General features: G+C 43.5%; 1 protein-coding gene across 4 annotated transcripts; it reads left to right on the top strand.

Moving 5' to 3' along the window:
* The first annotated feature begins 1,080 nt into the window (after nt 1–1,080).
* On the top strand, nt 1,081–23,703 carry AMZ2 (archaelysin family metallopeptidase 2). Of its 4 annotated transcripts, none has more exons than XM_048818975.2 (7): nt 1,081–1,169; nt 3,595–3,877; nt 5,197–5,370; nt 7,367–7,498; nt 19,845–20,008; nt 21,319–21,495; nt 22,307–23,703. In XM_048818975.2, exons 2-7 carry the CDS (start codon nt 3,595–3,597, stop codon nt 22,451–22,453), a joined length of 1,077 nt encoding a protein of 358 aa, XP_048674932.1. In that variant the 5' UTR covers nt 1,081–1,169; the 3' UTR covers nt 22,454–23,703. The 4 variants fall into 4 exon arrangements, with proteins under 4 accessions (XP_048674932.1, XP_048674933.1, XP_048674934.1 ...); XM_048818976.2 differs by having other exon boundaries at nt 1,096–1,177; XM_048818974.2 differs by having other exon boundaries at nt 1,100–1,248.
* The last annotated feature ends 1,127 nt before the right edge of the window (nt 23,704–24,830 follow it).

Genomic DNA, 24,830 nt, shown 5'->3' with positions numbered 1-24,830 from the left:
TGGGGGAGGGGGCGTGGCACTGTGGGGGTCAGGGAGATGCAGGGGCCCCATGGAGATGGAGGGGGGGGATGAGGGGATGCTGGGGGGGTAAGGGTGTTATGGGGGAGGGGGCATGGCACTGTGCGGGTCAGGGAGATGTGGGGGCCCCATGGGGATGCGGGAGGGATGAGGGGATGCTGGGGGTGGGGGTATTATGGGGGAGGGGGCGTGGCACTGTGGGGGTCAGGGAGATGTGGGGGTCCCTATGTGAATGTGGGGGGGATGTGGGGATGCTGGGGGGTGAGAGTGTTATGGAGAAGGGGGCGTGGCACTGTGGGGGTCAGGGAGATGGGGGGCCCCATGGAGATGCGGGGGGGGATGAGGGGATGCTGGGGGTATTATGGGGAGGGGGCATGGCACTGTGGGGGTCAGGGAGATGTGGGGGCCCTATGTGGATGCGGGAGGGATGAGGGGATGCTGGGGGTGAGGGTATTATGGGGGAGGGGGCGTGGCACTGTGGGGGTCAGGGAGATGTGGGGGCCCCATGGGGATAAGGGGGGTGGGGGGGTTATGGGGGAGGGGGCGTGGCACTGTGCGGGTCAGGGAGATGTGGGGGCCCCATGGGGATGCGGGAGGGATGAGGGGATGCTGGGGATGGGGGTATTATGGGGGAGGGGGTGTGGCACTGTGGGGGTCAGGGAGATGTGGGGGTCCCTATGTGAATGTGGGGGGGATGTGGGGATGCTGGGGGGTGAGAGTGTTATGGAGAAGGGGGCGTGGCACTGTGGGGGTCAGGGAGATGGGGGGCCCCATGGAGATACGGGGGGGGATGAGGGGATGCTGGGGGGTGGGGGTATTATGGGGAGGGGGCGTGGCACTGTGGGGGTCAGGGAGATGTGGGGGCCCCATGGGGATAAGGGGGGTGGGGGGGTTATGGGGGAGGGGGCGTGGCACTGTGGGGGTCAGGGAGATGTGAGGGCCCCATAGGGATCCGGGGGGGGGCAGCTCCGAAGAAGAGCTCCGGCCGCTCTTCCCCGGCAGCCGCTCTGACCGCCCTCGATTTCTGACGCGTTAGGGGCCTGACTGGCGGCGCGCCGGCCGGCTGGGGCGGCGCGGGGCGGGAACCGCCCTCCCGACTGCGGCGTCGCTGGGAGAGCGGGCAGGGCCGCACCCCGCCTCCGGGCGCTAGGGTAGGAGGGTAAGGCCGCGCCCAGGCCCGGCAGCTGGGCGGGGCGGTGTGGGGCCGGGCCGGGCCGGGCCGGGGGTGAGGTGAGTGGGACCTGCAGAATGCTGGGAGGGTTGTGGGGGTGCTCTGTGGGGCGGGGGGTGTTGGGAGGGTTGTGGGGGGCGCTGTGCGGGGCAGGGGGTACAGAGAGGGTTGTGGGGGGCAGGGGGTGCTCTGTGGGGCGGGGGGTGTTGGGAGGGTTGTGGGGGGCGCTGTGCGGGGCAGGGGGTACAGAGAGGGTTGTGGGGGGCAGGGGGTGCTCTGTGGGGCGGGGGGTGTTGGGAGGGTTGTGGGGGGCGCTGTGCGGGGCAGGGGGTACAGAGAGGGTTGTGGGGGGCAGGGGGTGCTCTGTGGGGCGGGGGGTGTTGGGAGGGTTGTGGGGGGCGCTGTGCGGGGCAGGGGGTACAGAGAGGGTTGTGGGGGGCAGGGGGTGCTCTGTGGGGCGGGGGGTGTTGGGAGGGTTGTGGGGGGTTCTGTGGGGGCGTTGGGAAGGTTCTGGCGCAGGGGGTGCTGTGGAGGTCAGGGAATGCTGGGAGGGGAGCGAGGGGGATGCTGGCAGTGTTGTGGGGTGCTGTGGGGGCCGGTGGGATGCTGGGAGAGGTGTGGGAGCCATGCTGTGGGGGCAAGGGGCAATCCTGGGAGGGATGTGTGGTTGGGGGATGCTGGGAGGGTGTGGGGGCCACTGTGCGGGGCGAGGGGTTGCCAACCTTGGTTGGACATATTCCTGGAGGTTTCATTAGATGACCTAACCTTTAATTCCTGGAGATTCCAGCAAAAAGAACAGGAGTAATTGGGGCACCTTAATGACAGGTTTCAGAGTAACAGCCGAGTTAGTCTGTATTCACAAAAAGGAGGACTTGTGGCACCTTAGAGACTAACCAATGTATTTGAGCATAAGCTTTTGTGAGCTACAGCTCACTTCATCGGATGCATCAAGTGAGCTGTAGCTCACGAAAGCTTATGCTCAAATAAATTTGTTAGTCTCTAAGGTGCACCAAGTCCTCCTGTTCTTTTTGCAGATACAGACTAACACGGCTGCTACTTTGAAACCTGGAGATTCCAGGACAATCCCAGAGAGTTGGCAACCCTAGCTAGGGGGGATGCTGGGACGGGTGTGGGAGGAGTGCTGGGACTGATGTGTGGGACATGTAATGTGAGTTGTGCACAATGTGTGGCTGTGGTGGAATGTAATGGGATCTGTGTGGGGAAGTAATTGGGGTTGCTGTGGGGTGTGTGGTTATGGGATTAGGGATATGTGTTTGGGGGTGTGAGGTGGATTCTGCACTAACCCCATGCACCCTGGCGTGTGTAGGGATAAGGGGTTGAATTTCAGTGTCCCCCTTTGAGGTCTGAACAACACAGATAAAAAAGTTGTCCCCCTTCTCTGCATCTGTTACTTTTCTTTTTCTCATTTAAAAAACGGCAATGAGTACAATCAAAAGTGTGTTTAAATAAAATACACATATATGTCTATATTGTGTTCTACTCTTAATTTTTGAGTCTACTTTATATTTCCTAATGCACCTTGCAGTGCAGGCACAATTGTTATCAAAGCCATCTTAATACTTTGCAGTCAAGCATTCAGACCCAGAGTCCCCTAATCACAGATGAAGATACAAGAGATGAGATAGCAAGATACTATCCTAAGTGGTGGATGATTAACAGAAGTGTCCTTGGGGGCGGGGAAATTGGCATCCATTTGTATTATACTGATAAGTGCTTCACCCACAGCATAATGATGAATTGTTTGTGGGGGTTTTTGTCACAATGCTTTTCGTTCAGCCAGTCATTGATAGCATTGCCTAAACTTACAGAAGAAACAGCTTCCTGGTCTTGATTCTCCTACATCAGCGTAAACCTATTGAAGTCAGCTGAGGGAGTTACATTGTTTTTTACATTGGAGCAAGTGAGATCAGAATCAGTTCTAAAGATCTTGTTGCAGTGAGAGCCACTAGACTGATCTAAAAAGAAAAGGAGGACTTGTATAGTAGCAACAGGGATTTTTTAAAGCAGAGAATGAAGTGAGGGAATGACATAATACATAGAACTAGACTGGGAGTTGTGAGTTCGCAGCAAAACTTTCCCATGCTGGTCCCGTCCTGCTCCCCTCCAAAAAGCAGAAGCTGCTTATGTGTATGGGGGCTGGGTATGGAAATGGTAGGGAAAAGAGGAAGCTAAATGGCCTGTGCCTGAACAATCCTGGCTGGTTAGCTAGCAGCAGGCTGCGGAAAACAGCTTGTTAGCTTACCAGCTCCTCAGAAAAGGAATGAGAGTCTGGGGGTCATCAGGTGGTGGTCAAGGAAGGAAGGAGGCTCTTTATAATACATGCTAGGTATGAAACCTGGATTTTATAAATGCTTTTGGTCTTTTCTCTCTTTCCCTTTGGTCAGATGAAGATAATTAAACATTCTGAGCAGGTCCTGAAGACAGCATTGATCTCCAAGAACACGCAGCTTGTGAAGCTGTATGAGAATCTTGAGTCAAGTGAGAAGTGTTTGCTGAATGAAGCATTTCAGCCAAACAGTGTTCTCTTCAGACCCATCACTCTGCATTCGGAGTCAGACTGGATCTCCTCACACCCTGAGCCCACCCAGGACTTTGAACAGTTTTATAACGATCCTTGCAGAAGCAGACTGACATCTCAGAAAAATGCCATTTATGTACAGCCCATTGGTAATGTCTAACTGTGATCGCAGAACCAAACCATCTGTCTTTAATATGCCTGTCCCATTAAATATGAACTAATTAGGTTATATGTTCCAATTTTCAAATAAAAAGACTTCATAATAGATCTCAGACAAAGTGGTCTAGTGGTTAGAGCAGTCAGGATGCCTGGGTTTTATTTCTGATTCAGACATTCAGCTATGGTGTTATGGAAAGATCCTGCAAGCACTTATGGATGAGCTTAACTTTACTCATCCAAGTAGTCCTATTAGAGTCCATGGAACTGCTCATGTGAGTAGAGGTTAAAGTTATCCATAATTACTTGTAGGATTAGGTCCTTCTGTGCCTCGGTTTACCCATGTTTAAAATGGTGAATACTTAATTAAGCATTACTGGAGTATTGTGAAGCTTAATCAGTGTTTACAATGTGCTTTGATTCCTTTGGATGAAAGGTGCTATAGAAATGCAAATTACTGTTAATATGTTTTTTCTGTAGTGTGGTGCACAGAGATGTTTTTGAGGATCACAGTAAATAATATAGATTGATTTTAAGTCTATTTCCTGGTAGCTTTCACAGTTTTTGATTAACTTGTGTAGAAAATTGTGTTTTAAGAAAAACAGGAACAGTCATAATCTTGGGAAAAGAAACCCATTGAAGGTAAAAACAAACCAACAAACAAATACAGTATGCTAAACCTCAGTCCTTCAGTTTCCCTACTCCATCCATATTTGATCAGCTGTTTATGGGAGTTGCCATTACTCTTGAAGCTGAAATTTTAATTACGGTTATGAGTAATGGATTCACTATTGCAGTCTACAGCACTGACGTCAGTTTCTGTGTTGCCTCTTGTGGGTAGCATTGTACTGTTTGGCTGTTATTAATATCATGTATCACAGCACTTGACAGTGATAAACAATGCCCTTATTTAAAAAACAAACAAACCTCCCACTTCATTACTGTACAATAATTGTCCCGAACATTGCTTTATCATTGTTATGAGATATAGTATCTTGGAGTATTGCAGCAGAATAACTTTGTCACTTTGTTTTTGGGCTAAGGGAATAGAAGTTAATAAAATAAAGAGAGGCATTCTTGGATTTGCATGGAAATGGTGAAAGGTTACAATTGTGTTTGTGCCGTGTTCTATAATATTGCTTATATTTTCTTTTGATAACTTGGGGTAAATGTGATGTTCATTAACAGACCTGAAATAAGAGGGAATATTAAAGTTATCATTCTTTTGGGGGATTTTTAAAAAATATGAGTTGATTGAATGAACTGCCATACCAGGTTTATAACCTGATGTTATTTTGGACTGCTTATATAGGTTCGTTTGGGGACACTAAAGTTAGTACGGAGGATTATATGAAATGGTTGAAGGATTATTGTGAAGCCTTTTACTATGGCCTATCTGTAAAAATCCTGGAGCCGATTCCTGTTTCACACACAGGTTGTGGTTTTCGAGTGAATGAGTACACATGCAATCTACAGATTCATGCAGGTATGTAGGGAGGAGAAGAACAGCATCAAGTTTGGAATCGCCTCATTGCTAAAAGATTGGAATAATAAAGAAATGAACACTGAGTTTCTTGAAACTCTAAGCCAGGGGTGTTGTGAGGATAAATACATTAAAGATTGTGCGGTGTTCAGCTACTACAGTGGGGGATTATATCAGTGCTATAGGCAGACAGAGAGAAGGATGGATAACTTCAGATTCTTTGTTAGCAGCTCACCAGAATCTCCAGTCATGTGACTTACAGTGTAGTGGAGAAGTGTGGTTTAGTTGTTTGAGCATAAGTCTAGGACTCAGTAAAGCGAGATCCTAATCTCAGCTCTGGTTTCAGACCTGATTCTGCAACCTTTATTCATGTGAGAAGTTCCGTTGCTATCAGTGGGATTATTCGTTCAAATAAGGGCATCCGAATCAGGCCTCAAAAAAGCAGCTGAGTCATTCTGCTATATCGATATAACACATGCCTGGTAGCGCATTCAGGCTTGATCACTTAGTTCCCTAACTAACCAAATGGTCAGCTAGCCAAGTAGTTTTGTCTTGAACAATAGTTATTTAAAACTAACACAAATGTATTGTATGAGTCTAAAGATCAAATAGATGCCCAGCTAGTTTAGGCTGAGCTACATTTTCTTTGGATATTGCTATGAAATCACTCGATGATTACCTATTCTGTTCATTCCTTCTGAAGCACCTGGCATTGGCCACTGTCGGAAGACAGGATACTGGGCTAGACAGACCTTTGATCTGACCAGTATGGCCGATCTTACGTTTCTAACACTATCTTTTTTGACCCTTAGAATGTCGGTCATGGTAGTGATTTTTGTGATGTGACTACTAGAAACTTTGCTGAGACCACCAACTGTCCCTCTGACTTTTAGGACTTTTAACCTGCAATAGATTCAAGCATCTACCTTTATTAAGCAGCCTGACCACTCTTTTAAAACAATAATTCACTGCACTGAATAGAAAAATATTATCTACCCTAAGGGCTTGTCTAGGCTTATTGCTTTGCCAAAGGTCATTATGGAACGTTCAGTGCCCTTTAGCAGGGTCCACATGGCAACTTAGTGCACAGCAAGCTAGGGCTAGTCTACACTCGCAAAGCCAGTGCCTTGTTCACTGGCAAAGTTCAGTGCCTTGAGTGGTCGTGGGAGCTCTCCCAGCGCTCTAAAAAAACCACCTTCACAAAGGGTGTAGCTACCAGGGCTGGAAATGTGGCTACTAGCGCTGGTGCACTGTCTACATTGGTGCTTTTTTCGCACCCCTGAGCAATAAAGTTACAGCACTGTAAATTGCAAGTGTAGACAAGCCTCTAGTGTGCTGTAGCTTTCTGTGCACTAATACAGTGTGTTGACAAGCCCCAATTTATCCTGAGACCAATCCTGCAAGCAGAACTTCCAATGGAAATTGGTGTATGGAGGGTTTAGAGGGTCTGACCTCATGTTAGCAGCATTAGTGGCTCCAGATTGGTAATGTGGCTGGACACCTACATTGCATAATCCAGTGGCTCTTAAGCTTTTTGGACTACTGTATCTCTTTCAGGAGTCTGATTTGTCTTGTGTACCCCCAAGTTATATCTCGCTTAAAAACTACTTGCTTACAAAATCAGACCTAAAAATTCAAAAGTGGCACAGCACACTGTTACTGAAAAATTGCTTACTTTCTTATTTTTGCTATATAGTTATAAAATAAATCAATCGGAATATAAATATTGTACTTACATTTCAGTGTATAGTATATAGAGCAGTACAAATAAGTCATTGTCAATATGAAATTTTAGTTTGTACTGACTTCACTACTGCATTTTATGTAGCCTGTTGTAAAACTAGGCAAATATCTAGATGGGTTGATGTATCCCCTGCAACACCTCTGAGTACCTCCCAGGTTGAGAACCACTGGTGTAATCTTCTGACTGCTTTCACAGCTTTCTTCTGTGGTGACTCATGCTTCTGTTGAAGGGAGTTGTTTTCTGTTGTTTATGCAGGGGACCTCTTGAAATACCTAAAGAAGAAAAAGCCAAAAGAAGATGCTTTCTGTATTGTTGGGATAACAATGATAGATCTTTATCCAAGGGAGTCCTGGAATTTTGTCTTTGGACAAGCCTCTTTGACAGAAGGTATTCAATTTTATGTCAGGAGTATATCAGTGGAGAAAACTAAAACGACTCCAAAATGCTAGGAATCAATTTACTATGAAAATAAATCAAATTAAAATGTGCATAAAATATGATAAATATGGGATAAATATGAATTGAATTGATGTATAATTTATGGGTATATAATTTTAAAAATAGTATGTGATATTGTTCAAACTCATACAGTTCAAAATCACTACATTCAAAAGACAGTCAAAAAGTAAGAAACATTTTTGATCCACTGTTAAAAGAAAAATCCCTAAAACTTTGTTCATAACTTTAAATATGTTTCCCTTTCTATACTGAATTTCGTTGGATAAGTTCGCAGCCCTAAAGGGGATTTTTTGGTTGACACAGTTGGGTTGGTGTTGGTTTCTGTGTGTTTGTTTTACAGAGTTACAGAAGTACCAAAGAAATTGAATTTACATATTCAAGATGTCATTTTTCATACTCTGGAAACAGTGCATTTTTCTTCTTCAAACAAAATCTTATGCAAATAAAGAAGGCTTTGCTGCCAAAAGAACTGAAACCCAGCTCAGAACATGTCAATGTCTGTCCAAATCACCTATTTTTTTTTTATTTCTTACTGCCACACGCAGAGGGTGGGCTGAAAAAGAACAGCCAAAAATAGTGAGTTGCTGCTACAAAGACTCAGGACCTTCTGTGACACTAAGACCCCTTGGCAATGGTCCTCTGTTCTTTGCAGACAACTCTCACCTCAAATTCAGTACACCAAACATGTTGTACAGGATATTTATCCATAAAGAGAAACATGTAAGGTATCTATAGAAGACTCATAACTAGTCAAGATTCATGATCATTGTGAGATGTATGTATGGGATGGATATATATATATAAAATGAGAGAGAATGCTTTATGACTTGCAGTAAAAATTAGTCACGGGGTAATGCCTATTCTAGGATGAGGGAGTTGTCACCCCTTGCTGTTTAGCTGAGGATGCAAGGCAAGGCTGAGTTTAGCTTTTGCAATAGTAAGACTTTGAATGGGAAACCATCAGAGGCAACTGCAAACAATCGAAACCACTTGAAGGTAAAAAAAAGGGACTTTACAACAAGACAGGGGTTTGCCCTGCTTCTGAATAGAAACAAAAGTTTGGTTTCAGTATAACAGGAGGAAAAACCCTCTAGATCCATTCACTAAGGAAGTTCTGAGGAAGTGAGCCATAGCTCATGAAAGCTTATGCTCAAATAAATTTGTTAGTCTCTAAGGTGCCACAAGTACTCCTTTTCTTTTTGCGAATACAGACTAACACGGCTGCTACTCTGAAACTTGTGGAATGGGGGTGTTTTCATGCATGTTTGGATGATGGTTCTTGCTAAACCAGACAGCTCTGCAACAGACTGAACTTTGGGTGAAAACCCATAGGTGCCGACTCTGTGGGTGCTCCAGGGCTGGAGCACTGACAGGGAAATATTAGTGGGTGCTCTGCACCTACCGGCAGCCAAGCTTCCCTTCCCACCCCGCCTAACCTCCTCCTCCCCTTAGCACACCGCGTCCCCGCTCCTCCGCCTACCTCCCAGCGCTTGCCCCGGCCAAACAGCTGTAGCGAGGGATGGGGGAGGAGCGGGCACGTGGCGTGCTCAGGGGAGGAGGTGGGGAAGAAGCGGGGCCAGGGCGGGGATTTGAGGAAAGGGTTGAAATGGGTGCAGGGCATGGGTGGAGTCAGGGTTGGGCCAGGGGCAGAGGGGGGTCGAGCACCCACTGGCGCCAGAAGAAGTCGACACCTATGGAAAAACCTACTTTATTTGGTAGGAAAGGTATTTATTAATAAATATAGACCCAAGTTCACATTTTGTGATTCTGTTTTGCATTGTAATCGTATGTTTCCACTGCTCTCTCTTGTTTCTAGTTAAATCTATTCTTTCTTCTAATAAAACAGTATTAAGTTTATTTCAGTACTCACAAGGGCTCTGTGGTTTACAGGAGTGGTGGTTTAAGATAAAACTGGAATACACTGCTCCTTTGAGAGCAGAGGATCTGGGATTTCTGTGAGTTGCCACTGTCGCAGGGGAATGATCCAAAGGGACTTGGGGACTGGGGTGTACCTACTGTTCACCTGCAAGGTGAAGTTAGGGCTGGCATAGACCAGAGGAGAGTGCTTGAGTGGCTGAAAGGCTGATATTGTTAGGGAGATGACGTCCAGCCAGGCACTGGCAGGACTTCCTCACACTGGAGGTAGGGGATAACAGGGTGACTCCCAGTCTTGAGTACACTAAGAACTATCACACACTTTACCGAACAGGCTAAGATATGGGCGATGTCTTTCACTAGGTATACTGGAAATAAGAAAGACTTTAACAGGTTAGTCACTCAGCAGATGTAATGTTGTGTACATTTTTATGTTGTGTACAATTTTAAATGAAAATAACTTAAAACCTTGCAGTGTTATGATCTAGTCTTCCTTGTACTCCTAAATCTCCCGATCACATAAAATCAGAATTTGGGGTTCCCAAGGAGTACTAATTTAGTCTCTATCTTGTGGTTTTCTGTTGCAAGAAAAACAAATGATTGTTAATGTGCATTTTTTTTTAAATGCATAAAGTCATAACATTTAGACTGTTTGGTACTGAGTCTGGTGTCACATCACTGTAAATTAGGAGTCAGTACATCAAGGGCAATGAAGTGGCTCCTACATTAGTGAAAGGAAGCTCAGGCCCTCTCTGTTGTGTTCGCATATTTGCAGCATGAGTTCACTTCAGGTACCACAACAGCCTTTAGTCTATGATACTCAAAATCTACACCTCAAAATATTGCTCTTTGTCTTTTTCACCATAAAATAGAATGCCTGTGTTATTCAAAGCAAAAATATTAAACATTTTCTCAGCTATTCCAAAAACATGTATGCTTGAAAAATCTGATCTGGCCAGTGACTGGGTAAAATGGTTTGCTTAATGGCAGGGCTTAGTGGGCATGTATATTTTAACTGCAAGGCTTAGTTGGCATGAAGAGCAATCTTGCCATGGGCCCAATGCTATACTCAGTTATAATTGAACAGCTGCATTGATTTCATTGGGGATTGCTGGACGTAAGTTCAAGTAGATTTTGGGCTGACATCTGTCCAAAGCACAGTGTAACTAGCTCTGTCTGTTTCTCCAGAGTCTGATTATTTAGGGATTAATAACAAGAATTTTAGTTATAAGCTGGGGACACATCAATTAGAAGTAACGGAGGAGGAGAAGGACCTTGGAGTATTGGTTGATCATAGGATGACTATGAGCCGCCAATGTGATATGGCCATGAAAAAAGCTAATGCGGTCTTGGGATGCATCAGGAGAGGTATTTCAAATAGGGATAAGGAGGTTTTAGTACCGTTATACAAGGCACTGGTGAGACCTCACCTGGAATACTGTGTGCAGTTCTGGTCTCCCATGTTTAAGAAGGATGAATTCCAACTGGAACAGGTACAGAGAAGGGCTACTAGGATGATCCGAGGAATGGAAAACTTGTCTTATGAAAGGAGACTCAAGGAGCTTGGCTTGTTTAGCCTAACTAAAAGAAGGTTGAGGGGAGATATGATTGCTCTCTATAAATATATCAGAGGGATAAATACCAGAGAGGGAGAGGAATTATTTAAGCTCAGTACCAATGTGGATACAAGAACAACTGGATATAAACTGGCCACCAGGAAATTTAGACTAGAAATTAGACAAAGGTTTCTAACCATCAGAGGAGTGAAGTTTTGGAACAGCCTTCCAAGGGAAGCAGTGGGGACAAAAGATCTATCTGGCTTTAAGATTAAACTCGATAAGTTTATGGAGGAGATGGTATGATGGGATAACATGGTTTTGGTAATTAAATATTCATGGTAAATAGGCCCAATGGCCTGTGACGGGATATTAGATGGGGTGGGATCTGAGTTACCCAGGAAAGAATTTTCTGTAGTATCTGGCTGATGAATCTTGCCCGTATGCTCAGGGTTTAGCTGATCGCCATATTTGGGGTCGGGAAGGAATTTTCCTCCAGGGCAGATTGGAAGAGGCCCTGGAGGTTTTTCGCCTTCCTCTGTAGCATGGGGCACAGGTCACTTGCTGGAGGATTCTCTGCTCCTTGAAGTCTTTAAACCACAATTTGAGGACTTCAATAGCACAGACATAGGAGAGGTTTATTGCAGGAGTGGTGGGTGAAATTCTGTGTCCTGCGTTGCGCAGGAGGTCGGACTAGATGATCATAATGGTCCCTTCTGACCTAAATATCTATGAATTTATGATTGCTAGCAATCAAATCTAGTTTGCATAGGTGCTTCTGATTTAACTCATTCTTCAATTACCAGCTTATGGGCCTGATTCAGCAAGCCCTCTGTTTGCCAAACTCCCATAGAAATCAGTTTTCAGAGTAGCAGCCGTGTTAGTCTGTATTCGCAAAAGGAAAAGGAGTACTAGTGACACCTTTGAGACTAACCAATTTATTTGAGCATAAGCTTTCGTGAGCTACAGCATCCAATGAAGTGAGCTGTAGCTCACGAAAGCTTATGCTCAAATAAATTGGTTAGTCTCATGGTGCCACTAGTACTCCTTTTCTTTTTATAGAAATCAGTGGAATTGCCTTTATTTACACGTGTGGTGAATCTGGAATTTTTATATATGTTGATTCTTCCTTTTATAATTGAGATTCTTTTCAAACAGTATTTTGTTAAATAAGTTAGAATCTATTGACTTATCATGTTCACCTGAGAAAAGGTTCATAGTTAGGATTTTGGCCCCATTATGTATATTTTTAATTTAAACAGTATTTTTCCATTTCAGTGTTCTTTTTTCATTTTTATTTCCCCTATATTGGCCAGGTGACTCCAGAAATGAAGAATCTAAATTATCTATGTATCACCTGTGAAAAAACCTGGCACAGGCTCCAAGTCAGCAGGGCACTTAAGCATGTGACTAAGTCTGTGAGTAGCCTTGTGGACTTGAATTAGACTTCTCACACATTTAAACTTAGCCCCATAGTTAAGTACATTCCTGAACTAGGCAATACAGCTTAGGGCCCAAATCTGGGAGGTTTTGAAATGTGCTCATTTGCCACTGACATCAGTCTCAGGATTGGCCCTAATATGGCTATGACCAACAACTTGGGAAAACCAAATGTTAGTCAAAATATAAAACAACTCCAAACCAAAAATAAAACAAAATGAGCAAATGGAATAAGACAAAAATAAAACAGGACCAAAACAATGATCCAAATTCTAAACTAAATGCAGGGACCACGCACATAGGCCCAGTGCACAAGCTCATCCACTGATATCCAGAGCTGCCTTGAAAGGATGTGTTTCCCAGTGCTACTAGAGTCCTAACTTCAGAACTGCCTGCCTGCCACAAAATATGCCTTCAGAGTGCATTTTTATTAGGTGGAGATGACCTCTGAACCCAAAATGAGACAAGTATCAAGAACTAGATCTCTTTAGTTGAAATAGAAACATCAACTTGGTTTATTAAACTTGAGTTGCCTGGAGCAGCCCTATCTACCCTTTTAGGTAACTTTTTAAATACCATTTTTATGATATTTTGTAATAGTGCAGTTTTAACACTGAAAAATTAAGCCATCAGTCAGAATCTCTGCATTAAGGTTGAAAGCTCAGCCTTAACTCTATCCCCTGCTCTTGTGCATTATAAAGTATGGTCCAATCTTGGGAGATGCTGAGAGATTCTGCAGCCAGTGGGAGATGGAGGTGCTCAGGGTCAAGATTGTACATTGTTTGAAGCAAGGCCTATGTCTTCTGGTTGATACTGCAAGGCACCTCCCATACTTTTGGAGGCTGTAAAAGACTAATACAATCTATAATACATCCTGGAAGAGGTCTTTTTTTTTTTTTATTAAATGTCAAAATGTCTGCACTGATTTTAATAAAACTTTATACACACACAGCCGCAAAATACCCCTGAGCTTCAACAAAGCCTGTAGAATTTCAGCCTAAAAGAAATTAATTTAAGAAAATAATTATTAATTGAAAAGGAGTGATTAGAATGGAAGTTGGAATTCCACCTGCACCATAGTGTGTGCTGCGTATGCCAGCTATGTGCTTGCTTATGCTGGAATAGCATTTAACAATAGCAATCTGTATTCATGTAGCTGTGCTTCAGAAAGGGCAGAGATTCTAAAAAGGAAATTGCACTCATTCTATTCAGTGGCTAAGCATAGAGGGTGGGATCCATGAAGGGACTTAGGCATTAAAACACGACACAGCACCTCACTTCTGGCACCTAGAAAATCCAAGAATATCCCTGCCATCCACCAAGCTGAGTGAGGTGCCTAAGCTTCCTATTCAACAACTGGGTAATTAAAATGAATAGATTGGGGAGGCAAAAATCTGTCTAAACCTGATGAAAATATAATAAAAAAAAAGAAAAATAAGTTTTGTTCTCTCAGTCTTTCATGAGCAATTTAAACAGATTAACATAATGTAAAGATCAAGCATGTGGCTTCTGGCTTTGTAGTTGGTTGTTTTAATAATTGTTTTTTAATTGCATGGCAGTATGGATCATTGTGTTTGGTTTCTGTGACACAGACCACATCTTCAACGGTGGTCCATATATTTGTGACAACATTTGTTTGTGTTTGGTGTCCACTCAGATGAATGGTGAATGCGAAGCAAATGCTGTTTGTGCTCAAATTGCAAATTTTTCCATGGCCGAACAGTGGGTTCAAAGATAAAGATTTGGGGCTTGATTTCCCCATTGCTAAGTGTCCCTTTGGCAGTGGTGTAACTCCATTCATCTAGTTTCAGAAGAGTTATGCCAGCTTTAAAACTGGAGTAATGCAATGGTGACTCAAGCCTGTGGCTGAGACCCTTCAGAAAATTCAACTAATTGAGCATAAACTCCTGTGCCAAAGAAGACCATATGCAATTGCTGAAATTAACTAAGAAATAGTGGTAACTCTCCATATTATCTCTCTGACATTAAGTAGACAGAAAATGTCCTATTGTGCACCTTTGTTCATAATCCTGGTTTAGGAGAGAAGTCTGTAATCCCTTATTATACAGTAAATCACCTGATACCATTCCAAATTTGCAAACTCTAAATTTAAAATCTGAGTGAAGTTTGAGACGTGTAAAATAATCTGTTGGAGTCTTTAATATTCTCCACAAATTTCAAATAAAGTGTTAATGTTGTAAAAACAATATTTTACATGCAGCACCAGGGGCTTTCTGACTAACTGCATGTGTTCTTTGGATGAACTTTAGTTGTTTATATGGTGTTTTATGCTGATACAATATGTGTATTTATTGCTAATGTGTGAAGTCTCATAATTAAGGCTGAGTTTTTGTCACGGATATTTTTAGTAAAAGTCAGGGACGGGTCATGGGCAAAAGAGAAAAATTCACAGAAGCCGTGACTTGTCTCTGACTTTTACTAAATATATCCATGACAAAATGGGGATCTGCGGGTCCCCACGCTGCCTGAAGTGGGGCAGCTGCGCAGGGGCTAGGAGCTGCTTGCAGCAGCTGGGGGCTGCTGGGTACCCCTGCCTCCTGCAGCTCTGGGGATCCCCTGCTGCCTGTGGGGGCTGGAAGCTACAGGGTACCCCATCACCTGCAGCTCCAGGGACCCGTGGTGGCCGGGAGCTTGGGGGTTCCCCGCTGCCCATGGTGGCCAGGAGTTTGGGGGTTCCATCAGCAGCTCCAAGGGCCCCTGCCGCCTGCGGCAGTTGGGAGCTCAGGGGTTCCCCCGCTGTGGCTGGGAGATCTGGGGGTTCCCCTGCGGCAGCCAGGAGCTGTGAGATACCCTGCGCCTGTGGTGGGTTGGAGCTCCAGGGGCTGCCAGAGCTGGCAGAGGTACCCCACAGCTCCCTGCCCCCACGGGCGATGGGGTTCCCTGCAGTTCCCAACCACCATAGGCTGGAGTCATGAAGTTCGCTGAAAGTCAGGATTCCATGACCTCTGTGACTAAACTGTAGCCTGACTCTTAATTGCTGTTGTGCAGATTTTCAATTAGATAAAATGTACTGGGAAAATGTTGAAGTACCCATATTCAAAACCTATCTTATGATGACATCATGCACAAGTTTTGGAGACTCTCTCACCATTTGTAGAATTACCACTTGAGTTCATTTCTGCAGGGCTCCTGCACTATAGAATTAAGCATTACTTCACTGTGGTAGTGAACTTTTACCCTGAAAAACTTTAGGTGTCCAGTGAGTTTAGGCACTTACAAAGTTTGATGGGAATTTTGTGGATTGCAGGGGAGCCAAAAGTATGTCTTAGGTGCCTAAGTACTGTTGTGAATCCCACTCCAAGTTCTCAAGCTACGTTTAATGTCTGGCAGTCTTCATTTTTTGTCTGTAAACTTAAACATGATGGTGAAATTCCTCAGAGGTGCTGAATAACTGTAACACCTGCTGACTTTATTGGGTAGTGTAGATGACTGGTACCTATCAGGATCTGTACTGTTTTGTGTCATGAAGAAAACCACACACGGAAAATCATCAGATCTAAAGCTCATTAGGGGAATGTCAGAGCGTGACACACACACACAGCTGGGAAATGCAGAGCTAGAGCTCTCCTTTTGACCCCTAGGTATAGTGGGCATCTGCCCTTTTCGCTACTTGTTTATATTGTACTGCGTTTTCTTTATGTGCAAGGGGAGCTTTAACTGTGATTGTAATCTTACTTATTTTTTTTTATGTCAGTCCCTCTCCCTGGGAATGGCTGTGTCCTTCTGGGCCATGTCTCTTAGGGAGACTGGAAAGTTTTGCTTTCACACACCCCATTTTAACGTTACCATCCTCCGGACCTTTTAACTCAACCATCCTTCTGACAGGATACGCATGGATGGATACTTTTTGGAGGCCCATCATTGCTGTTACATGGTCAGCTAGATGGGTCATTATAGGGCAACACAAGGCAATTCCTCCCTCGGGGCAAAGTTTTTTCCTCCTGTGTCATTTGTACCCCTCTCAAACCTGAGGAGTGAGAGCCAGGTGTGGGACTCCCATGCTGCAGCGCAGAGTTAAGGCCCTGAACATTCTTAGGTGTGTACATTATTGTTTCTCTTTCTGCGTCTGCTGTACATAGCAATTCTCTCTTTATTATAAATCAGCAATGATTCTCAGTAGAAATTGTTGATCATGTGGGGTATAGGCCTGCTGACCTCTTACATGCAGGACTCCTATTGTTGACATCAGGATTTTATCCTGCAGGAATAGATTTTCAAATGGACTGTTCTTGTTTTTTACAACATCCTGGGGTGGTTAATTTAAAGTCGGCACCAAATGCCCCTGATAATTACACACATGGATGTGGGGAAGAGAGCCTTGTAAATTGTGTCTGACAGACCTGAGTCATCCACTCCTTTCTGGGTCACTGTGAATCAGTTGTGCCACAGAAGTCATGTTCCATTCTCAGCGAAGAATCGTGCGAGGCTCTGGCCTCGTGTCTTCATCATCACATTGCTAATTATAACATCCAAAAGGACATAAATAGCCTAGTAAGGTTCAGTGTCCCACTACGTTGTTTTTCATAGGGACCTGTCATACAGGAAACGCTCAATAGTAAGGTGCCTTGTACTTCAGTTATTCCTGCAATAATTTTGATTGGACAACTCAGAAAAATCAGCACAATGGGAATATATTGGACTCACTGCAAGGAAGATCTGGATTCATTATTTGGAAAGGAAATGTACTGTATTTGTGGCATAGATCCTGCGTCGTATAATGCATTTCAATGATATTGTCCTGTGGTTAAGGTACAAGACAGGCAGCCATGTGTTTTGGATACTAATCCTGCCTTTGCCCCTGATTTTCTCTGTGGCCTTGGACAAGTTACTTAATCTCTCTGTGTCACAGTGTATCCCTACATGAAATTAATGTCTGTAAAGCATGGTAAGATGAAAAGACACTATATAAGTGGAAAATATTAACAGTAATAATCCATGTGACTTTTTTAAAGACAGTGTGTGTGCACAATCATGCTCTATGGGACCCTAAGTATATGTTTTCCCTGTTTTTGAAGATTGTATTACACTGTCAATATGTGACAATTATTTAGCACCTACATCTGCAACTCTTGCTCCTACGAGTAGTTCCACCGACGTCAGTGGGTTTACACAGAGGCGGAAATGCTACTCAACATGAGTAAGATTAATTGGGCTTTTAAACATGAAGGGAATCTGAGTGCAAGAGGGTTTTTTTGCTTTTTGTTTTTTTCCCCCAGATCTTTGCTCTGAGCTCTGCCAAACCCTTCTTTGACCAGAAGAGGTCGCTAGTAGTACATGTAAAATGCTTTTACTGACTTCTGAGAGGTTGCTTTTACTTGTACTGCCTTCCAGGGCTATAAACCAGTAGGCTGCTAAACAGTAGCTAGCTTGCTCAGAAATTGATCAGGGTAGATCTACTTGTCCTTCTGTGCTGAGCCATAAACTGGCAAAGCAAAATGGTGATTTTAAAGTGCAGGGTACAATGTATATTATTTATTTTGATGTTTCCCGTGTTTGAAGACTTCTGTGTATATAACACAATGTAACCTAAAACATAGAAGTGCTCTTTTGGCATTGACTTAAAATAGCAAATCTAGGACTTCAGATCATTATAAGTTTCATCACAGTTGTGTTTGTGGTGTCTGTGACAGATATGTCAATTCCCTGCAATATCTTTCAGATCAGTTAGTTTATGTATCATTGTGGGCTATGAATTGTATGCAATTCCATGGGGGAGAGTGACCACAACTCCTCCAGGAAATAAGAACATAGGTGAAGAGATTAGGGAAATTCACTCAGGTAACACCCCCAGAGAAGTGCCACCACCTCGAGAGGCTCACATATTCTGGTTCAAACTGGATCATATACATAAAAGGTTGTTACAAGGAGTAGAGAGGTAAATTGTTCTCATTAACCTCTGAGGATAGGGCAAGAAACAATGGGTTTAAATTGCAACAAGGGCAGTTTACGTTGAACATTAGGAAAAACTTCCTAACTGTCAGGGTAGTTAAGTGCTGGAATAAATTGCGCAAGGAGGTCGTGGAATCTCCGTCATTTGGGGTTTTTAAGAGCAGGTTAGACAAACACTTGTCAGGGATGGTCTAGATAATATTTAGTCCTGTCATGAGTGGAGAGGACTGGACTGGAAGACCTCTTGTGTTCCCTTTGAGTTCTATAATTCTGTGATTCTCCAGAAACTAACAGACAAGAAAGGACTTTTGGATAAATAGCCTGAGTTTAAACTGTCTAAGGGCTACCTTTCTTATCCAGTAAATGAACAGGACCTTCTGTCCAAAGGAGGCCCTAATCCTTCAAAGGAGGAGTTGGAAGAACTTTGGCTTACTGAGTCCCCATAAGACTGATGGGTGACCTCTGGAGAGCTTATTAGCACGCATGGAGGTTCTTTTATTGTTTTAATATGTTTTTTGTGTAATGCTTTCACCTGAAGAATATATGTGCTTGCTTATAAGGAGCTGTGTGATAGCTTATAACTAGGACCCTACCAAATTCACTGTCCATTCTGGTCAATTTCATGGCCATAGGATTTGAAAATTAGTCAGTTTCACATTTTCAGGTGTTTACATCTGAAATTTCATGGTGTTGTAACTGTCGGGATCCCAACCCAAAAAGAGGTTGTGGAGGGTCACAGAGCTGTTGTAGGGGGGTCGTGGGATTGCCAGCCTCACATCTGTGCTGCCTTCAGAGCCCAACTGCTGCCGCAGAGCTTCCTGCAGCAGGGGGAGATACCCGGAGGTAGGCCTGGTCTCCCCCTGAAAGCGGCTGTGCAGGGAAAGAGTATGTCCCATCCCACCCTGGCAGCTGGAGCCCAGGGAACAGTAGGAGTCCCTGGCTGGGGTGCCCCCAGCCCTGCCCCTCTCCCTCCCCTCAAATAGCTAGATTTCATGGGGGAGGACTTCTTCCATGGTCCGTGACATGTTTTTCACAGACATGAATTTGGTAGGGATCAACCTATAACTGCTGGCAATTACGCTGTTCATGAGTCTTCACAGGAAAACCAATGCGCAGACGATGGCTTGTTATAGTAGGGTGACCAGATGTCCCAATTTTATAGAGACAGTCCTGATTTTGGGGTCTTTTTCTTATATAGGCTCTTATTACCTCCCACCCCCGTCCCATTTTTTCACATTTGTTGTCTGGTCACCCTGTGTTATAGGCAGTCTGGCTTGCTGGGACTATCACAGTGTAAGCAGGAAACTGTACAGAGTGGAAAACCCCTGGTCAGGAGGGAGAGAGAGATGGCTGCTCAAAAGAGGTGATGGCTGAGGAGCCAAAAGCCTAGTGTGGGTGCCTTCAAGAGACCACGGAACGAGAATACAGGGGCAGTTGACCTGAACTGTGACAGTGTCTTCTCTAATAGAATTCCTTTTTGATTTCTTCTTAAGGAATGGGGATCTTCAGCTTTGCCAGGTATGACAGTGATTTTTATAGTGCGAGCTACAAAGGCAGACTGCAGAGTGTCAAGAAGCTTCCCTCAGCAGACTATTCAATATTTGATGGCTATTACACTCCTGCAATCAACAGTATGCTGCTTCTGAGGTCCTGCAAGGTGGGTGCCTGTTGGGCTCTAGAGAGTTATTGAAAGTCTTACATTTCTATTTGGAAATAAAAATAGCTTTTGTTTCTAAGGGTTTAATTCGCCTCTTGCTGGTGTAAATCAGGAGTAACTCCAGTGAAGTCAATGGAGTTACACCAGTGTAAATGACAGCAGAATCTGTCTCTTCATCCTCGAGCCCTGCAGTTGAGATCAGGTGGGATGTTCAAGCTGATATTCCTTACACTTGTGTATATTAAATCCTGGGGGAATTCTGCACCAAAAAAATAAAAATTCTGCATACAATATTTTAAAATTCAGCAAATTTTATTTGTCAGAATAACACTACATAATCACACCAGTTTCAATTATTTTGGTAATTTTTTAAAAAATACCTGTCAGCAAGTATGTCTATAACAAAACAGAGACACAAAAAGATTCCTTCAGAGTTAAAGAAACCCCTATGACAATCCTCTTTCTTTGTCCCCTCTCCCACGGAGCCCAGCTGGGGGCCAGACACCTACAATCCCTCCCCCCGCAGAGCCCAGCCATGCCCCCACACCAGCTAATACACCCGAAACTCCTATCCCCCCCAGAGCCCAGCCACAGGGTACCTCCAGACTGAATTAAATAAAATAGAGTAAATCCTTAATTTGAAAGCCAGTAAACTCAACCTCTGTGGGTCAATTTGGGGCTGCGAGTCTTTGTTTGCTATTGTTTGTGAAGTACTTTGAGCTCCCTGGATGGTAACACTATGTAGAAGTGTGAAGAATTATCCTTTTAAACAAACATTAAACATTTTTTTAATCCCTTGAGCATATTCTGGGGAGCGGGATATCTTGTTTTTATTACAATAGTGTCTAGAAGCCCCAGCTGAAATTAGGGCCTCACTGTGCTAGCTGCTGTACAAACACATAGGAAGAGACAGTCCCTAGCTCAGGGAGCTTAGAGCCCAAATCCACCATACAGAACAAGGATGGAAGAAAGTAAGTATTACTATCCCCATTTTGCAGCTGGGGAACAGAAGCACAGAGCAATTGTGACTCACCCAGTTCACACAGGAATTTTGTGGTGGGGCTGGGAAATGAGCGCTCACCTCCTTTCCTTAACTACGGGGCCATCCTCTTCATTTTTCTGTAACTAAAATTGGTACCAGCCCCGTACCAGGTCTGTTGCTCTGTCTTGGAGTGGGTTGGAAGTGGAACCGTTTTATCATCGGCCCATTTTGTAAGGTGCTATAATGGGTACTGCCAGTGTAGGCAGAGTAGAAGAAAGAGGGGAAAATATAGATTACAATAATTTGCAAAATAAGACCTGTGTTTCAGACCCTGACCCATGAGATTGGGCACATCTTTGGACTCCATCACTGTCAGTGGCTGCAGTGTGTGATGCAGGGTTCCAATCACCTGGAGGAATCAGACCGACGCCCATTGGACCTGTGTCCAATTTGTCTGCGCAAGTTGCAGTCTGCCGTTGGCTTTCACATTGTGGAGAGATACCAGGTACAAAGATCTTGCTTACTAATGAAAGGATTTGCCACTGAGGAACAGACCACTTCTGCTGCGGGTCTAGCATCCTGCCAACAGTTGATGCTTCAGAGAAAGTGAGAATCTTCTTTCTCTGTCATGATGCACCTGACTACTTGTACAACGCTATATATGGGGGAATTCTTTACAGATCGCTGTGGCTGTTTTCCCATGCCAAAGAGCATGACATTTGATTATCCAGTAATTAGCATTCATTATCCAGGCAGAGGTTTTTAACCTTTTGACCCCTTATAGGGGTGAATCCCACAACTGTGCGCAGAATGAAGAAACGTTTTGCTTGCCTTTGTTTCTGCCACTTTAATTGTTTGAAACATTGCTATGGAAACTGTAGTTTGTGTCTGCTTTTTTCTTGGTGCCTTTTTGGTCCCCGACTGCAGTACTTACAAGACTAAGAAATCAGGAGCACAGACGTTCATGGCCTCTGGAGGAAACTGTGGTTTGAGACATGCAAAGAAAGATAATTGTTTATGCAGAATACTGGCCGGTGGTTTATTGGAAACTAAGTGTTTACTTGTTCTACTAAGTAGTGAGCTAGAGAAGCAGCTACTTACACTGACAATTCTGTGTATTTAAGATGGAAGGCAGAATAGCTGTATACACAGTTGGCCTGTTGAAAAGATCCTAATCTATATAAATTGGGTTTATTGTTACCAATAGAATATAATGGAGAGAGGGAGCGAACAATTTTGGAGTTTCTCAATATTTCAATTTGGTGCAGTGTTCATCTGAAACATGAATGGCCATTCAGCTTGTGTGTCTTTTCTAGGCGTTACTGGGGTGGATGGAAGAAGATAGTAGTGGAATAGATGCTGAACTCGGAAATGAAGCCAAGATGGGCTTGCTGAAACCTGTGGAAGCATTTAAGGAGTGTCGAGAGTGGGTATTAAAATGCCTTGATGTCTTGCAGAAATAAAGCTCTAGGATGTATGTAGTATCAAAGGGAAAACATACTCCTCTATTTAAAGAGTTATTTTCAGGCTGACTACTTCTAAAACTGTTGTAACTTGATATGGGTCATTCACTGTATTGTAAGGATCTGTAAATAAAAATCCATCCCTTTGTCACTGAACATTTTACCTTTATACCCTCCTTCCCCAGACAGTAACTCTTTCTGCCATGACCTTACAGTATTTGGTCTCTGCTGCTCTCATATCAGAAATCAAGGTACATTTTAATCTTAATTGCGCTAATGTACAGAAGCACATTTAACATCTTGTAAACTGGGCCTAACGTGTAGTTTTTAAAATATATATTCTAAATGTTTGCAGAGGATTGTGGTGTTTATTTTATTTAGATTTTTTTCTAGCATTGGAAAAATAGGAGCATTGGACAATGAGGAGTCAGTGGCCAAAACCCCCATGTAAGGATGACACAGTTTTCACAAGTAGAAGCTGCAAATATGGAACGGTTCTGCTCGTTCTCCAGGCACTGTCACTAAATCAGGGAGAGGAGTCCATCCCCAGTACCTGCACAGATTCCCTACGCAAAGGCCCCTAACCTGCAGTTGTCTCCGTGTGGGTGCAGGGGTGTGTTTGTGTAGAGTCATTTGCAGGATCAGGACCAAAGTGAGTTTTTACTTGGTCTTCTCCTAGAGAATCAGGAAATGGTGTCTGGGTACTTTAAATTAGGAACAGAATGAAAAGAACCTGGTTAAAAGAGACAAAGCAGTACAGATTTAATTGATGTGTTGTGTGTGATGGGTTTAATTTCCCGTGGCAGGGTATTGTTTTAATTACGGTTACCAAGACCCAATTATGCTTTCAATTTTCTTTATATAATCCTGTTAGGACACTTCCTTAGTCTGTTGCTGCTAAATTGCTTTCTTCCCATCATCACCCCAAAGCAAGTCTGGTGGGCCAGGTTTCACACTGTGTACAATTTTCGGGATTATTTTTGCACTTTATTTCACAAAGGTACATTTGTGCTCCCTTCCCAATCCCTATGCTTTGTGAGTAATTAGCTTTCTATTTAAATTTATAAATAAACCAATTTTATTTCAACGGAAAAAATATATGCCAAAGGAACATTATATGATTTGAAATTTAAATCAGTTTACAATGTGTTCTAATATTTATTGCTATTATTATTTTCATTGTGCCGTGCTTGTGGAAATGACATGTGACAGTTAAATAAAAGGACATAATCCATGCCCCATAGAGCTTCCATTCTGAGTCTGTGGTTCTGTAATCTGATCAATGTGGGCAGACTATACTGAATGGAGGGTGCGGTCTGCTCAGGAACAGGGATCTAGCTATGCAGATCAGATTGCAGGATCAGGGCCTAATCCTGCAGGCACTTCGGCACAGGAGTAATTTGTCTTACATAAGTACTCCCATTGTCGTCAATCTGATTTCCTGGGTGAATAAAGTTTACTCACATGCTTTAGTGTTTGCAGAACAAGGTCCAAATCTCTCCAGGCCACTTAGCACCTCAATTGTTAAAGGCAGGTAAACCTTTATATATGTTATTAGTGGATTTTTGTTTCCACCAATTTTGGAATAATCAATCCACACAGGATGTTCATTACATCTCTGCTTTCATCATATTTTTAAAGTTTGGCTTATATTTGATGACAATCACTAGGGATAAAACTATGGAAAACTCTAAAAGACTACAGTGGGTCCAAAAGACTAAATCTTATATGGATTGAGATTTTTTTTTAAATGACAATATTTTAACAATTGAATGTTAATTTATGTTTGTATTTAAATACTCTGATCATTCACAGGCACCAGAATTTCTTCCTCTACATAAAAAGAAAGTGTATTCCCAGTCTCCATTTTCAATGAGTTTTAGTTAGAAATATTTAAAGGAGGTGTGAAGGTTCCTTATTCCACTAACGCAGGGAGTGCCATAAAATGCAGAAAACATAGCTGAGAAATGGTGAGCGAAAGCAGAAAAATTACTTGTGCCCCAGTTGACTCTTTCTATGCAGGCACAATTTATTTAACTCCATTTTATTTTTGGAAATAAGGAGAAAAAGTGTGTGTGTGAATGACTGAGTGAAGAGAAATCTTGCAAGGATTAAGTGGTAGTTTATGCATAGGGAAGGTAACTATGGATGGCAAGTTCACTAGAACCTCTATTCCCATGTGTAACATGAATATTCTCCTCAGCCAGGATTTTCAGGCTGAGAGGGTTTGAACGGAGAGGGAGAAATTTGATTTTAAATGTTTCATTGAAACAGAGCAAAATGCTTCCTCACAAAAGGTTGTATGCAGTGCAGTTGTAAGCACTGTTGGTTCCAGGACATTAGAGAGACAAGGTGGGTGAAAACAACGAGAAGTCCT

Source organism: Caretta caretta, chromosome 14, assembly GCF_965140235.1.
Source record: "Caretta caretta isolate rCarCar2 chromosome 14, rCarCar1.hap1, whole genome shotgun sequence".
NCBI lineage: Eukaryota > Metazoa > Chordata > Testudines > Cheloniidae > Caretta > Caretta caretta.
Note: the sequence above shows the minus strand (reverse complement) of the source record. Positions and strands in the feature narration are given on the sequence as shown.

Excerpts from the sequence above, each read along its gene's own strand:
- AMZ2 (XM_048818975.2), top strand. The coding sequence starts at position 3,595 with ATGAAGATAATTAAACATTCTGAGCAGGTCCTGAAGACAGCATTGATC. Across the intron at positions 5,371-7,366 it reads CAATCTACAGATTCATGCAG|GGGACCTCTTGAAATACCTA; the intron begins GTATGTAGGGAG and ends TTGTTTATGCAG. Across the intron at positions 21,496-22,306 it reads ACATTGTGGAGAGATACCAG|GCGTTACTGGGGTGGATGGA; the intron begins GTACAAAGATCT and ends TGTCTTTTCTAG.